Source organism: Pectinophora gossypiella, chromosome 18 (assembly GCF_024362695.1).
Source record: "Pectinophora gossypiella chromosome 18, ilPecGoss1.1, whole genome shotgun sequence".
NCBI classification, from domain to species: domain Eukaryota; kingdom Metazoa; phylum Arthropoda; class Insecta; order Lepidoptera; family Gelechiidae; genus Pectinophora; species Pectinophora gossypiella.
In genome coordinates this window covers 9740581-9756675 of record NC_065421.1, presented here as the reverse complement: position 1 = coordinate 9756675, position 16095 = coordinate 9740581, and the positions used below count along the sequence as shown (strand labels likewise).

The following is a 16095-nucleotide window of genomic DNA, read 5'->3' as shown; positions in this document are numbered from 1 at the left end:
CGCCCAGAGTAGTCTATTTCAATGCCGTACTAGGACTCCTGTCCTCCGCCTTCGAATAGTACTGACAGTTACTGCTGCCTTCTGTCAGGTTCCAGGATACAGTCCCTATGACTCTCCTCTTCCGTCCTGCATTGCCGTGCCGATAGCTCCAATCTCCGCCTCTGCAACCGTTGAGGTCTTCAACTCCCTTACTTAACCGACTAAAAAGAAAGGTATTATACGGGACATATTTCTGTCTGGTTATAACGCAATAAAAAATGCGACAGCCCTGTTCTACTACTACTATCGTGTGGGTTCTGAGGTGGATTACCAACCTCATCAACCCTGGTGTCAGGGTTACTATTGAGCCGCCAAACGCCCCTAACATAACTCATGTAACGACTACGTACTTACATCAGTAAGTAGTAACAGGGACCAACGGCTTAACCGCCTTCTGAAGCACGGATCGTTTTACTTTCGGTCAATCAGGTGATCAGCCTGTAATGTCCTAACCAAACTAGGGATCACAAAGTGATTTTTCACGCCACGGAGACCGCGTGACTTACGACAACAACGTTAGTCAACCACAGAATTAGACATAATGAGTTTGAATGCATGATTGGATTATAGATAATTGATTGAATGATTGGATGATTGATTGATTGATTGGATGATATCACGTGGTCTCCAGGATTTGTGTACAGATAATGGCTATATGTTCGCCCTCTATTCCATGGGACTTAAACATGGCTGGCGAGGAGTGAGTGTATATACTGTACGTATATACTATATACCTTTGCCTACCCCTTCGGGGATAAAGGCGATGCTTTACGCCATTCTCCAGAAGACAACCAGCTGAATAAGTTTTAGATCTTGCGCCATATATACGTACGCTCTCAGTCATTAGTCACAGAGCCCCCAAGGTATAACCCTGAAGGCAGGGTTGATTAGGTTGGTAATCCTTCTCATAACCCCCACGATAGAAGAAGAAGAGTTGTGGCCGAAATCGGTCGGAGATTATTATCAGAAGAAGAGTGCAAAGGTCCGTTTCCTTTTAAACTCCTCTACTCAGGCCGGTTTTTGGCAGTTTTACTTTAATTATTATATGCGCAAATTTCAAATTGCAATATTGCTTTCTTAGATGAATTGCTTCGATGTGGCCATTTTAACCTCCCTGCACACAACAGCTATTTAGTCATATAAGTAAAATAACTGGGGAAAAATCCGTTGTTAATTTCCCTCATACGAGAAAACTAGATACGTCGCGAATTTATGATTTCCCTAGAGACTGGCGGGTTTAGGGGTCCTTAGGAAAATCCCTATGCGGTTACATCTCGTTATACACGTGATAGCGATATTTTATAGCATCAGGTGGTTTCATACATACATATAGCTACATACATAAACTTACGTAAGTCCTTGTGGAATAGACTAAGCGGCAAGGCCACAAACGTGAGACGCACAACTTGCAACCATTTGTAGTAATAATTAAAGCATATTATAAAAGAAAATCTGTCATAAGTACGTATATAAATATTGTAAGTCGTAGGCAAGGAAAGGTAATAAGTGTAAAACGGAGTGAACAACATATTGTGCCAATTTTCAACAGAAAATTTACAAATTATGTATATTTTTTAACAAAATATCATAAGCTTACGACTATCCCAATTAGGGTAATTAGAATTACATCTATCGCAGGTTGAAGTAAGTACCCACACCTCGCCGAGTTTTCTGTTAGAGCTTTATGTTCTCATAGTTTTTTTTTTATTTCAATAGTGGCTCTAAGATGTCTGTGGTTGCTTGTGGCTCTGCCCACCCTATTAGGGGTACGGACGTGAGTTTAAGTAAGTATGTTCGTGTCAATTTTAAAACTTTTAGTCATGAAAACCGGCATATAAGTTACTTTCCCACTTTTAATAATAGATCTTTACCTATTTTACGTTCTGCAGTACTGGCCATTTCAAATCAAAATATTTTTTGTTTAGCTTCTTAGCCAATTTGAAATTAGAATTCTTATTCAAAATTCTTTTTCAATTTGAAATTAAATTCTTATTCTAATTTCAAATTAATTTTATTTTAAAAACATCGAATTCTTCTTTCAAAAGCAATCATTTGTTTATTGATTAATGTTACATTTTCATCGCATTTCAATATTTTTCCTCATCATGGATACGTTAAATGTTCGAGTAAATATTAGTACTTACTTACTTACATAGATGAAAGGGCCTTACCTTTCCTTTTAAGTTTTTCTTTGAATATTGATACAAGGTCCTTTTCATTTCATTCAACATTGCAGTCCCAAGCCCCTTTCATCGCGATTCATTCAAGCCCCTTTGGACACCGTATTTACTTTCCTAGCTGGTAATGGAAAAGATCCCATTCGTTCAATTGACTTCAGGATTTATATTGTCAATCAATACCCCAGTCTCTTTGTACTGTGAAATCAAAGGTAGTTATCTTCCATATATTTCAATTATATATTATAGATATTAATTATTTAAATTAATATCTAAAGAGGCTGATGAGCCGTGGCAGTCCAGTTTGAAGAACGTCTGGCTCTCACTCTCACTGTACGACTGACTGTAAACCAATGATTTTCGAATTTTTTCAAAGGAGAATGGGCGAATCTGGTCCAAGAACCTCCACTGATGAGACTTATATGTAATGAAAGCTTATGCTTTCCCTATGATTCTGGCAAAGTTCTATCAGATTCTGTCCCGGGGTTCTTTTTTTACGGCCATGTTTGTCCTGGCTAAAAATGTGATAAAATACAGTGGGAGCTAAAATCGGCTCAAGATTTGTTGCTGGATAACTAAGTCTACATAAATAATTATGTATCATATTGTATATCATTTTAAAGAGGATCTTTTCCAGAATCCGAAACATAAAAAAAAAAACAAAAAAAACTTTTTGTAAGCGAATTATAGTCAATTTATATCTGCAGCGCCATTGTTTCTCGGTAGCTAAGTTCAAGTTTCATGCCTTTTACCACTTCCAAAAGTATCTTACCGATTTTTTTTATATTGCTTCCGGAATTTGATCTAAGTGATAATAACAAGAAAAATAAATAAACACCTCTCCGATAGAGACCGGCTAAGCTATTGCCTATTGCAAGAAATCGTCATCATTAGCAAGTCATTACGGTATTGCATATTATAAGCTTATCAGCAACTTGGAACTTGGTCCAAGAACCTCCACTGGTGAGACTTGCATGTAATGATAGCTTATACTTGTCCTATGATTCTGGCAAAGTTCTATCAAACTCTGTCCTAGGGTTTTTTTACGGCCATGTTTGTCCTGAGTGTACAGTAGTGGACTGCAAAATCACCTCAGGATTTGTTGTCGAAAAACTATTTAACTAAGTCTATATACATAATTATATATCATAATGTATATCAATTTTAAAGGGGAAGGTTATCAGAATCTGAAACACAAATAAAAAAAATGCATTATGTAAACGACTTTTAGCCAACTCACGTCCGTAGCAGCATTTTTCTCAGCAGCTACGTACGAGTTTCGCGCCTTCCAACCTTTCCAAAGGAGCCCAATATTTTTTTTCCTTCTTCTGATATTGCATTCTTAACCTGACAAGTGACAACAAAGAAAAAAAAAAAATAGATACCATTCCGATAGAGGCCGCGTAAGCTATGGACCTATTGCAAGATAACGTACTCAAAGGCTAGTCATTATAATCCAACAGACGTAACATGATTAGAATGCGGCGGGACGGAAATGTAGTACATCGCCTTATGCGAAAGAGACGAAATATGTGTCTCTTTAACACTAACAGCAATACAACTATTCAACTATGCAGCTTAGTACGAGAGAAACAAGAAATAAGTCATTCTAATCAAGATGCAATACAATGACTCTATTGTATACAAAAGAAACACATTTATTAAACAAGTTCAGGCAATAACTGGTGCAAAAGGCGGCTTTATTGCCAAGGTAGCAATTACTACCAGGCAACCTTACGTTTACGATACGTTTGTTGTACCATTCGGCATTGTTTATAAGACAAGATATAAGCCTGGATTAATAAAACAAGATTGTGGTGAAAGAAAACATACTACATTTGCGTCCTCCCGCATTCTAATCATGTTACGTCTGTTGGATTATAATGACTAGCCTTTGAGTACGTTATCTTGCAATAGGTCCATAGCTTACGCGGCCTCTATCGGAATGCTATCTATTTTATTTCTTGTTGTTGTCACTTAGTCTTGTCAGGTTAAGAATGCAATATCAGAAGAAGGAAAAAATGATTGGGCTTCTTTGGAAAGGTTGGAAGGCGCGAAACTCGTACGTAGCTGCTGAGAAAAATGATGCTACGGACGTGAGTTGGCTAAAAGTCGTTTACATACTTAATGCATTTTTTTATTTGTGTTTCAGATTCTGATAACCTTCCCCTTTAAAATTGATATAAGTACATTATGATATATAATTATGTATATAGACTTAGTTAAATAGTTTTTCGACAACAAATCCTGAGGTGATTTTGCAGTCCACTACTGTACACTCAGGACAAACATGGCCGTAAAAAAACCCTAGGACAGAGTTTGATAGAACTTTGCCAGAATCATAGGACAAGTATAAGCTATCATTACATGCAAGTCTCACCAGTGGAGGTTCTTGGACCAAGTTCCAAGTTGCTGATAAGCTTATAATATGCAATACCGTAATGACTTGCTAATGATGACGATTTCTTGCAATAGGCAATAGCTTAGCCGGTCTCTATCGGAGAGGTGTTTATTTATTTTTCTTGTTATTATCACTCAGATCAAATTCCGGAAGCAATATAAAAAAAATCGGTAAGATACTTTTGGAAGGGGTAAAAGGCATGAAACTTGAACTTACATAAACTGCCTATATACGTCCCACTGCTGGGCACAGGCCTCCCCTCAATCAACCGGAGGGGGTATGGAGCATACTCCGGAATATGACGGAATCATCTTACTTTTTCGGACAATCAGGTGATTCAAGCCTGAAAAGTCCTTACCAAACAAAGGACAGTCTCACAAAGTGATTTCGACAATGTCCCCATCGGGAATCGAACCCGGACCTCCAGATCGTGAGCCTAACGCTCTAACCACTAGACCACGGAGGCTGTTGAAACTTGAACTTAGCTACCGAGAAACAATGGCGCTGCAGATATAAATTGACTATAATTCGCTTACAAAAAGATTTTTTTTTGTTTTTTTTTTATGTTTCGGATTCTGGAAAAGATCCTCTTTAAAATGATACACAATATGATACATAATTATTTATGTAGACTTAGTTATCCAGCAACAAATCTTGAGTCGATTTTAGCTCCCACTGTATTTTATCACATTTTTAGCCAGGACAAACATGGCCGTAAAAAAAGAACCCCGGGACAGAATCTGATAGGACTTTGCCAGAATCATAGGGAAAGCATAAGCTTTCATTACATATAAGTCTCATCAGTGGAGGTTCTTGGACCAAGTTTCATACAAAAGTGCCCATTGTCATTTATGTTTGGAATTTGGAACAAACCCACACCGACGAAAATTGGGCTGGTTTTCCGTTCTGGCCTAAATCGCAAAAAGTAAGTATAATAAAGTATTTTTCTATCAAAGGCAGTTTTGAAATATTTATAAAGAAACATGCGTGGTTCACTGAGTGACTTAATAAATTACATTTTCTCTTTTATTGGATCAACGTAGATTTTTCCTCTTCTTTTCTTCGTATCGGGTCGAGCATTTTGCCACTGTTATTATTTATTGTTTGAATTATTCTTCGTTCTTATTTCAAAATAATTGCCTTCGTAAGTGTATTACTTATGCTGAGGCCTGAACTGACGGATTTCATGCTTAAAAATACGTAAGAGTGAAGAGCTCGGTGGCGCAGCGGTAAACACGCTCGGTCTGCGATTGTTGAAGTTAAGCAACTTTCGCAAACGCCGGTCATAGGATGTGTGACCACAAAAAAAAAGTTTTCATCTCGAGCTCCTCCGTGCTTCGAAAGGCACGTTAAGCCGTTGGTCCCGGCTGCATTAGCAGTCGTTAATAACCACCAATCCGCCCTGGGCCCGCATGGTGGTTTAAGGCCCGATCTCCCTATCCATCCATAGGGAAGGCCCGTGTCCCAGCAGTGGCGACGTTAATGGGCTGGTGATGATGAATACGTAAGAGAGTATAGCCTCTCTGATGCACCGGATGTGGCGTCGTGGCAACAGTCTGCTGAAGATAATAGCGGACTATTCTATCGTGTGGGTTGTGAGGTGAATTACCAACCTCATCAACCCTAGTGTCAGGGTTATTATTGAGTCGCCAAAGGCTCATGTAACGACTACATACATAAGTAAGTAGTAACCGGGACCAACAGTTTAACGTGTCTTCCGAAGCACGGATCTTACAATCAGCTAATCAGCCTGTAATGTCCTAACCTAGGATCACAAAGTGATTTTTGTGACATGTCCCCACCGGGATTCGAACCCGGGACCTCCGGATCGTGAACCCAACGCTCAACCACTGGACCACGGAGGCCGTTTTCCTCACATTCATTTTAATTTAATTCGTTAGTAGTTATAATTTTAAATTTTGATTGTGATTTTGTTTTTAATCCTGAAACATGTATTAAATTTTGTATCTCGAAATATGGACCCTGTGAAGCCTGAGATAAAGAACATATTATTATTATTATAAATGAACTTTGGATGCTATAAATAGTCCTGTCGTTGACGAGGGGTAGCGGTACCTGTAAAAAGGCCTAACAATTTGAAGTTCGTTCGGCGTAAAATATTTATGAAGAATTTTACAGTGCCCGTTTATAATAATTATGCCTGTATTTTTTAATTTTAGAATTCATAGAGTATTGATGAATATTTAAAAAACAAAATTGTACCAAACCAATTTTTTTTTAGTTGTGATGTGATTTTCTTTAGAAAAACCTCAAAACGGACACGCTATTTCATTCCAAATAATAATAAATTAATAAAGTGTATTTATTGTTCCAAACAACTTATTAACTATTTTTATTTTGTATAATTTAAGAATAAGGTGAAAAAGAATTGTTGTAATTATTACTTACAATAAATTTAAGTTGTTCAAGTTACTTCGTGTGTAAGCATGTGGGTGTGAGAGGATGTGCGTGTGCGTGCGTGCGAGCGTGCGTGCGTGCGTGTGTGTGAGTGTGTGTGTTACTTGGATTGAAACTAACGTGAGAGGTGTTCTTAATGAAAATCACGTCAGAATATTTTCAAAAAGGTGCTTATATGCGTCACTATAAGGCGACGTTATGTAGCTTTTATTTTAATCGCCTTAACCCTTCACTTTCATAACATTCATTACAATGATATTCAAGAGCCCTCACCCGGATAATTGCTTTAGCAAATATACCTGGATCAAGTGGGCGAGACTGCCTCTGTTTGAGAGGATTACGTCTTGAATTCAAGGGCTTTGAGAAATTACGTCTATAGGTAGCACTTGGTTAAACGACTTCTTGTTTCCATGACAACCATCAATGAGACTATTCTCAAAGCTTCGACGACAGTTAAGTCCAATGGAATACTGTTAGTAAACGTAAAACGGATACATGTAACGACTATGTACATCACACACATCAGTAAGTTATATCCGGGACCAACGGCTTAACGTGCCTTCCGAAGCACGGATATTTTTACTTTTTGGACAATCAAGTGATCAGCTTGTAATGTCCTAACTAAACTAGGGAACACAAAGATGATTTTTGTGATTTGTCCCCACCGGGATTCGAACCCGGGACCTCCGGAGGACCACCGAGGCCGTATTTCGACTTCTTTCTCTCTATTTAAGAGCTGCGCTCTTGTCGGTGGAGTAACCGCCATTCCTCTCTTTTTCCCGCCAAAACCTTCACCTCCCGATACGACACGACCTGCTCTTCTCTTTTATTTGTTTCATAAATGTTATCCTAGGTCTACCCCTTCCTCTCTTCCCTTCAATTTTTCCTTCTATAATGTTTGTTATAAATGAATCGTGTCGTATCAGGTGGCCAATCATATTTCCTCTCCGGTTCTCTTGTCGACTTATCCACTACGAAATAAACAAGTGTGAATATTTTTTTTTCATTGATGGGTTTGCTCTTGGCCCCAGACTTGCCCGAAGGCCTAAGTTGGAGCTCGCCCAGAAGGTGCCTGTTCACTCTGGCCTTGTTGCTGGTGTGGCTGTTGAAAACATATGGGAATAGAATAAAAATAGTTTATTATAAAAGGGCGCCACACACAAAAAAAAGACAACAACATCATATCAAATTTCCACTTAAACAATTACAAAAAAGCAAGACGGACGTTTGTCGAAATGATCATAAGGTGGTGGTGGACGTCGTGAGATAAAAGGGCTTCACTCAGCAACTCATTAAATATTTAAGCACACATCTGGCAAAGACATATTTGAGAGTAGATAAATACCTACCTACTTAGTTCTATCAAAGAGCCGTTCGTTTCGATCGAGGTCGCCATTTCCTCCGGGAATAACGGTCTGAAAACTAAAACTCGAGACGGGTAAGGGTGCGTTCCCGTTGAAGTGGAGCGAAACAAAAACGTACAGACGTGGCTCTTTTCTTTTGACGTGACTTATTGTAGATTTGCCGCAGATGGCATTAACTACTTGGCCGCACAAATGGGGAGCGCTGAAGGCTCTCACCCGGTACAGAAGAGGCTCACACATCCGACACTCCATCCAAAAAAAAATATTATCGTGTGCCGGTTTACGCGTAAGCGCAAGCGAGACACAGTTTGCGTGCTCTCTTCCTCACTCCATATCGGCATACGGCCATTTAAGACCAAAGAAAAAGTGGTACAGAGCGGACAGTTCTATACCTAGTCGTCTCCCTAGCATTATCCCGTTTTCCACAGGTCCGCTTACCTAACTAGAAGATTTGACTGGGCCGATTTTTTACAGAAGTGACTGCCTGTCTGACATTCCAACTTGCGAAGAAAAAACCAGCCCAAGGTTAGGTTACATACCTCCAAAAATGCATTTCTCGGGAATGTGGATTTCCTCACGACATATTCCTTCGCTGTGATAACCATTTATGATCCAAAGATGAATTCGAAAACAAATTTGACAATCATTGGTTTAGGCCTGTGCTGGATTCGAACCTGCGACCTCAAAGTGAGAGGCGTTCTATCAACTGGGCTACCACGGCTCGGTTCTATATCTATTATTATTCTTTATTCTATGACTTGCAATGTCTGTCGCTATAGAACGACAGATAAACGCAGCCATAGAGCGACGAACCGACATAACTTATTCTCTCTTACTTGCTATGTTTGCTCAATTCCACGTCTCTGCTCCGCTCCGCTTTAGTGGAAATGAACCTTAAGGCTGCGTTTCCATTGACACGGAGCTGAGCGGAGATGTGCAGGAATCGACCAATCACTGCGAGGGAGAGAGTGGCAGAGCGTCTTCGTTTTTCGCTCTCTCGAACGCTGTGATCCGCACATCTCCGCTCTTCTCCGCCCATCTCCGCGTCAGTGGAAACTCGGCCTAACAACGAGCTAATAGTAGTTAGATAGATTGAAATGATAAACAAGATAGATAACATAAAACAGCGTAAGTGCGAGCAAGACAGATAGCCCGCACACGCTCTCCCTTACTCCTTAGCGGCTTACGGCCATTTAGACTACAGCTAGAGGGAGAGGTAAATCTAGCTCGGCGCCTGATACGAATTGGTGCGGAGCGGAGAGTTACCATTCTATTATGCAATACTATTCCATGTCAGAGGTCTACTTTTATCGGTCCATTTTCCATCGAGACGTCATTTCCTAAGGGACGGAATGAAAAATAAACCTCGACTCGGATACCGAAGCAGAAATAGCTGCAGATAAACAGGAATTATAAACAAGGTGCTTAACTTTAAACGATTGTCTGTAGGAAGCCATTTTGTTGTTTTACGACAAGATTTGTAAGATAATTAATAAAATAGCTCTACATCTTTATTCATTAGGATCAATAAGTTGTTATTTTTCAATATTAATTTGACATAAGTTCACAACTATATTCCAATTAGGGTAGTCGGAGGTATATTCATCGCACCATGAACTAAGTGTCCACACCTTACCGAGCTTACTGTTAGATTAACGAAATGAGTTATCAATTTATCTTAAATATAATTTCTACTAACAGCTTCCGTAGTCTAGTGGTTAGAGCGTAAGACTCACGATCTGGAGGTCCGGGTTCGATTTCCGATGGGGACATTATCGAAATCACTTTGTGAGACTGTCCTTTGTTTGGTAAGGACTTTTCAGGCTTGAATCACCTGCATTGGAGCAGCGTGGTGGAGTATGCTCAATAGCCCCTCCGGTTGATTGAGGGGAAGCCTGTTCCCAGCAGTGGGACGTATATAGGCTGGTTGGTTATGTTTATGTATAATTTCTACTTACATAGCCGGCTATCGACCATTACTCATGGCGACACGGTTCACCACCTACCACGTTTTTGGTCTAATAAAGCTCAGTGAAAAGCGAAAATATTATAATCAAGTACAAAAATTCAATTGAATTTCCTGTCATATCTTGACATTTTCCTTCCTTCTGGCGTCCTTTATTCAATTCCCATAATATCTTCAACATGGAATTTTATTACTATAATTTTGTCCTCATTGTTATTGGCCATGTATTTTCAGAAACATTCTCGTGAATGAATATGACCTCCCCTATTACTACTGACTATAGACAGCCATTATTCGTGAACCCAACACACTAGTCAACTGTGATGTATAATCTAAGGGAGTGAAATTCGGTATGTAAGGGAAAAAAGTTACGCTAATTTTAAAACAATTTCGAGATTTCGTGTTAATTAGCTTTATTTCTCTATTTTTCTCTGAAATCAGCCGATGGTATTCATTTTAGCAATAATCGTGTATTTATTTCACTGTTTAACCAAATTTCCTTTGCTAAATGCCGTTTATAATAAATAAATATAATCTGTGGTCATCACTAGTCATCACTAGGGTAAGGTGTCCTACGAGTATAATGAAGATCACTAACCCCCATCACGTTTATTAAAACCATAAACTATACAAACTTAATTAAAGAAATAAAAAAATAACAAAATGTTATTTGTACTTATCTCATTGGGCTTGAGTATTCTTAGGGACCGCTCAAAGTTAGGGCACATTACCCTAACAAAATGTCAATATTAAAATTTTAATATAAACTAAGTAAAGGCAAAGGTATAAACGTTCATCAGCCTACCTTTGGAGATAATATATTATTTAAAAAATTGTAAAAAATTAACAAGTGAATGAAAAGCAAAAATATTCAAATAAGTTTCTTATATTAGCATAATGTTTCATTTAAAAATATAAAAAAATACCTTCAAAAATACCTTACATACCCAATTGTAAGAATGTACGCTTTTGTTTTTTATAGCACTTACCCGTTCTTCTAAAAAACTCACAAATAAAAAGTAGATCGATAAATTTTGATCCGAACGGGGTTCGAAATTCAAATCTGCAGCTTTTGTTAAAAGTATCATCGAAAATGCTACACCGATAAGAGCGTCGCTCTTAAATTAATGATGATGAACTTCTGTTATGCCGGGACGATCTTGTTACATTTAACCATTATACAACCAGCCGATTTGTATTGAGGGCTACGACCAATAGCCGTTCGACGTCTATCTACGCAGATATTGGCTTCGTTGTCATGCAGACCCTGCAGGTCTATATACTGTTCATGGAAATTTTGCGATATGTAATCCCTATGCTGCTGTGTCCAATAATTAGTTCTCGCATTCCATAGAGAGAACTAGAGTGCGCTTTAGAGACTCATTATTGGAAGGAGATTGACTGCAGAGGCAATCAGTCGATGTTCACGCAATACAAAACAGCTTGTTGATGTAGATTGAGTTGCTTCTTCTCAGCCACAACTCGTGCCAAAGTCGTGTTGAATTATAGGTCTGAAAAATAGAACTAAAATCGAACCCTAATTTTGTTATGTTTTCTCTGATAATCCTACATTATTACAAACATAATAATGAGGTATAATTAAATATTATAAAGTAATGTATTTTTAGGGTTCCATAGCCAAATGGCAAAAACGGAATCTTTATGGATTCGTCATGTCTTTTTTTAATATTTAGGTATACATCTACTCCCAACAGTTTACTGTGGCTACAGACTTGTTTAGATTACAAAAGTCGTTGCGTGATGGTTAAGCTCATGGGCGGATACATAGGGGGGAGGGGAGGTCATGGGAGTCAGGACCCCCCTCCCATCCGGGCGACGGGGTTGGGTCCACTGCAATCTAATTCTCTATGGGGGTCTGGGAGATAGGTTCGCTGCAACTTGGTGACCCCCCGACATAAAAGCTGGATCCACACCTGGTTAACCTTCAAACAAGTTTGCCTATTTTACTAGTCGCGGGTGGATTACAAGTAATTTGAACTCTACTTAAATGTAAATGATGCTTCGAATTTGTTTAATGTGTTTAGTTTGCAAAGGGTTAGATATTAGATATAAAGTTCGCAAATTCTACAGATAGGTTTGTTAACTCGTTTTTAAATGTTATAACGTAAATGCTAAATGTGTCTGCTTATTTGTCTCTTGATAAGTCGTTACTATGTTCAACCTATAGTCATTTAAATGTATTAGATTTCAATTTGATTTGTTTTTTAAATCGTAGCTGGGTACTTGTAAACATATTAAAAGGAATATGACATTACAAAAAGGAAAGTAAAGAATTGTGTAGAACGGAAGAAGGAAATGAAAGAGAAGTACAACGGATGTTTGTATTCGTCAGTCAAGCAAATGTTTTATCTTAGGTCATAGATTTAAGCTCACTATGTAGGTTGTCTATTAATTACCTAGGTCTATACGGGTAGGACTATTGAGAATTTTGTTTTACTGGAAAGTCTACTTGGTACAAAATTCCCAATAGTTCAACTATTAAGACTACTCGGTAAAACTACTGGGAATAAGGACTTGATTGTACTTACCTAATTCAAATTCAAAAATATCTTTATTCAGTAGGTAACATAGTTACACTTTTGTAAACGCCAGGAATAAGTTGATAATTAAAAGATAACGCGATTTGTCCTCAGGGTCGCAATGGCTTGGGCAACATCTACGTGTGGGCAAGTGGAGACGGCGGGGAAGACGACGACTGCAATTGTGATGGATATGCTGCTTCCATGTGGACTGTGTCCATCAACAGGTGAGCATTACCAGCATTGTCACCAACCAAGTAGTGTCATCATTTCATGGTGTTCTATACAGGTAGAAGCAAAAGATACGCAGTTTGAAAATCGAATTTAGAACTTTTCTCTGGCTGAAATTTCAAATGCCAAATATCGTGTCTTGTCCAGACCGATCTATAATCTGTATCCAGACATACATCGTGCCCTTATAACATAAACGCCTTTTAGTCGCATCATCGTAGTCTGATGCTTTAACAAAAAAAAAAAAAAAAGTTTAAATTTAGCCTGTATTGGGCTGGTTTTTCCTTCGCGGGTTAGAAAGTCAGACAGGCAGTCGCTTCTTTAAAAAACCGGACTTGTCAAATCTTCTGGTTAGGTAAGCGGACCCTGTGAAAAACGGGATAATTCATTCTGATGCAAATACCTTCAAGAAAATTTCGTTTTTTTTTAATTAAAATCCCAGGTAAACATTTTGACCACTAATTTTTACTTGGATTGAAATTAGCGTCTTTATTACGAGGTTTTATTAAAAATCATATCCGAATATGGTGATTCAAAGAATGTGATCGAATATGAAATAAGGTTCAGATTAGAATAGACAGAATAAGTGTAAATACACTACACAACGTCGTATTGCAAAATATTCCTGTGGTCCTGTGGTACTCGTCATGCTTCCTAAAACGGGGAGCACCGGTTGAGTTATTAATTTATCTTAAGTGGAGTTTTCACTAACACAGTTGGCTCGATCATTATAAACGGCGATACGGCTCACGTTGGTCTAACAGAAAGCTCAATGAGGTGTAGGTACTTAGTTCATCTTGCGATGGATAGACTCCTAACTATCCCAATTGGGATATAGCTTTAGCTTATATTATTAGGTACCTATAATATAACGGCCTCTGTGGTCCAGTGGTTGATCGTTGGACTCACGATCCGGAGGCCCCGGGTACGAATCCCGGTGGGGACATATCACAAAAATCACTTTGTGATCCCTAGTTTGGTTACGACATTACAGGCTGATCACCTGATTGTCTGAAAGTAAGATGATCCGTGCTTTGGAGGGCACGTTAAGCCGTTGGTCCCGGTTACTATTTATTGATGTAAGTGAGTAATCGTTACATGAGCCATGTAAGGGGCCTTTGGCGGCTCAATCATAACCCTGTTGATGAGGTTGGTAATGCACCTCACAACCCACACGATAAGATAAAGAAGATTAGGTACCTATGTTAGATTATGCTTTTATTTCTATCAGAATATACACAACTAAGCACGTTTACCTACTTCACACAATGACGTTCAATTAGCTCAGTTCGAAGTGCGCCTGTCGCCTGTATAAATACAAACATTTGTTTAAATACAGATTCTTTTTAAACAAACATTAATATTTGTTCCAGCTTTGTTAGTATTTGTGTTCGTTTTATACAATCCTCCTGTGGGTCATCGGGCGTGTGTTATTCATTAATATTATGAACTATGTTTGTAACAGATTAAACACACAACAAAACAGCAGATTAGACAAAATACACAAAACAACAAAACATACAAAAGAATATTAAACAGATTAGATTTTTTTTATTATTGATTTTGTTTGCGTAGAAAAACTTATTTTGTGTTGTTTTGATTATATCCAGTAACAAACTGTGTTCCAGAAAATTCAAACACGTTTTCATTACTTATATAAATACTTTTATCTTACATTATAGAGATACATTATCTACAAATGATTCACGTCAAAAAAATGATGATGTAGGGACATTACGCGCACTGTAATAAAATTTTATCAATTCTGACGATATAATTATGTCATTTTATCGATTGGTGCTAATATGTGCAAATAAGTCATGTCGTTTTACAAAATACCAATAAAATCACGTGCCACGCATGTTAGGAAAAATACAAACAAAATTCAGTGAATCGATCGATAATTTTATCAAATTCAAATTCAAAAATATCTTTATCCAGTAGGTAACATAGTTACACTTTGAATCGTCACTTTTTACGTAACGAACGTCTCATCCGCCTAAAACTACTGCAGCTTCTCACAACCTGTATAGCCGGGGAAAGAAGCTGAAAGAAAAACCTCGGCACAGGGCCCTAGACGTTCTTTAAACAAATAAATAAATAAATATCACGTTGCGCGTTGCTTTGGTGTGCGTTGCGTTGTTGTTAGAGATTGATACTTAGCAATATTGTACTCATTCTATTTCTCTTTTGTTTTTTCCTGTTTGTGCAATAAACTATTTGTTATTTTATGTTATATTGCGCATGTTAGCCCTACTGGTCCCTCTCAATCAACGCTAGCCTTCCGTTCTAGTGCGATCAACGACGGGCAGAACGCTCACTACGACGAGTCGTGCTCCTCGACGTTGGCGAGTACGTTCAGCAATGGCGCCCGGGACCCCAGCACGGGCGTCGCCACCACTGACCTGTACGGAAAGTGCACCGCCACACATTCCGGCACCTCTGCCGCCGCGCCTGAAGCCGCTGGGGTATTTGCCCTCGCGCTGCATGCTAAGTAAGTCTCCCAAATTATTGATATACAACGAATTTTTGTAAATCTGGCCTAATGCAGTTTCTTGATATTTTTGTTTCTTTTTGCTATACCCTCCCGGGTCCATATGTGGTACTATAATATTTATAACAACTGTTTACCATATGGTGTGCAATAAATACATTGAATTTGAAAAAAAAAAATGATTGATTGATTTTTTTTGTTTGATTGTAAGTAGTCGTTACATGAGCGATGTCAGGGGCCTTTGGCGGCTCAATAGTAACCCTGACGCTAGGGTTGATGAGGTTGGGCACCTTACAACCCACACGATAGAAGAAGAAGAAGATATACAACTACCATAGTTCGAACATCAGCGCTCAAAAAGTGAGACGCAAAGTTACTGCTAATATAGCGACGCTGACAGTACTTTTCCGCAGTGCTGCATTACGAATGTTGTAACTACTCGGAAACAGTAATTTTTGAAGGTTA

General features: G+C 38.5%; 1 protein-coding gene across 1 annotated transcript in view; it reads left to right on the top strand.

Moving 5' to 3' along the window:
* Positions 1 to 16095, top strand: part of LOC126375128 (neuroendocrine convertase 2) — a 98997-nt gene that overhangs the window by 75787 nt on the left and 7115 nt on the right. Inside the window, exons 8-9 of the mRNA XM_050021974.1 lie at positions 13020 to 13132; positions 15430 to 15630. Coding sequence (XP_049877931.1) covers positions 13020 to 13132; positions 15430 to 15630 — 314 coding nt within the window. The remainder of the gene's footprint in view (positions 1 to 13019; positions 13133 to 15429; positions 15631 to 16095) is intronic.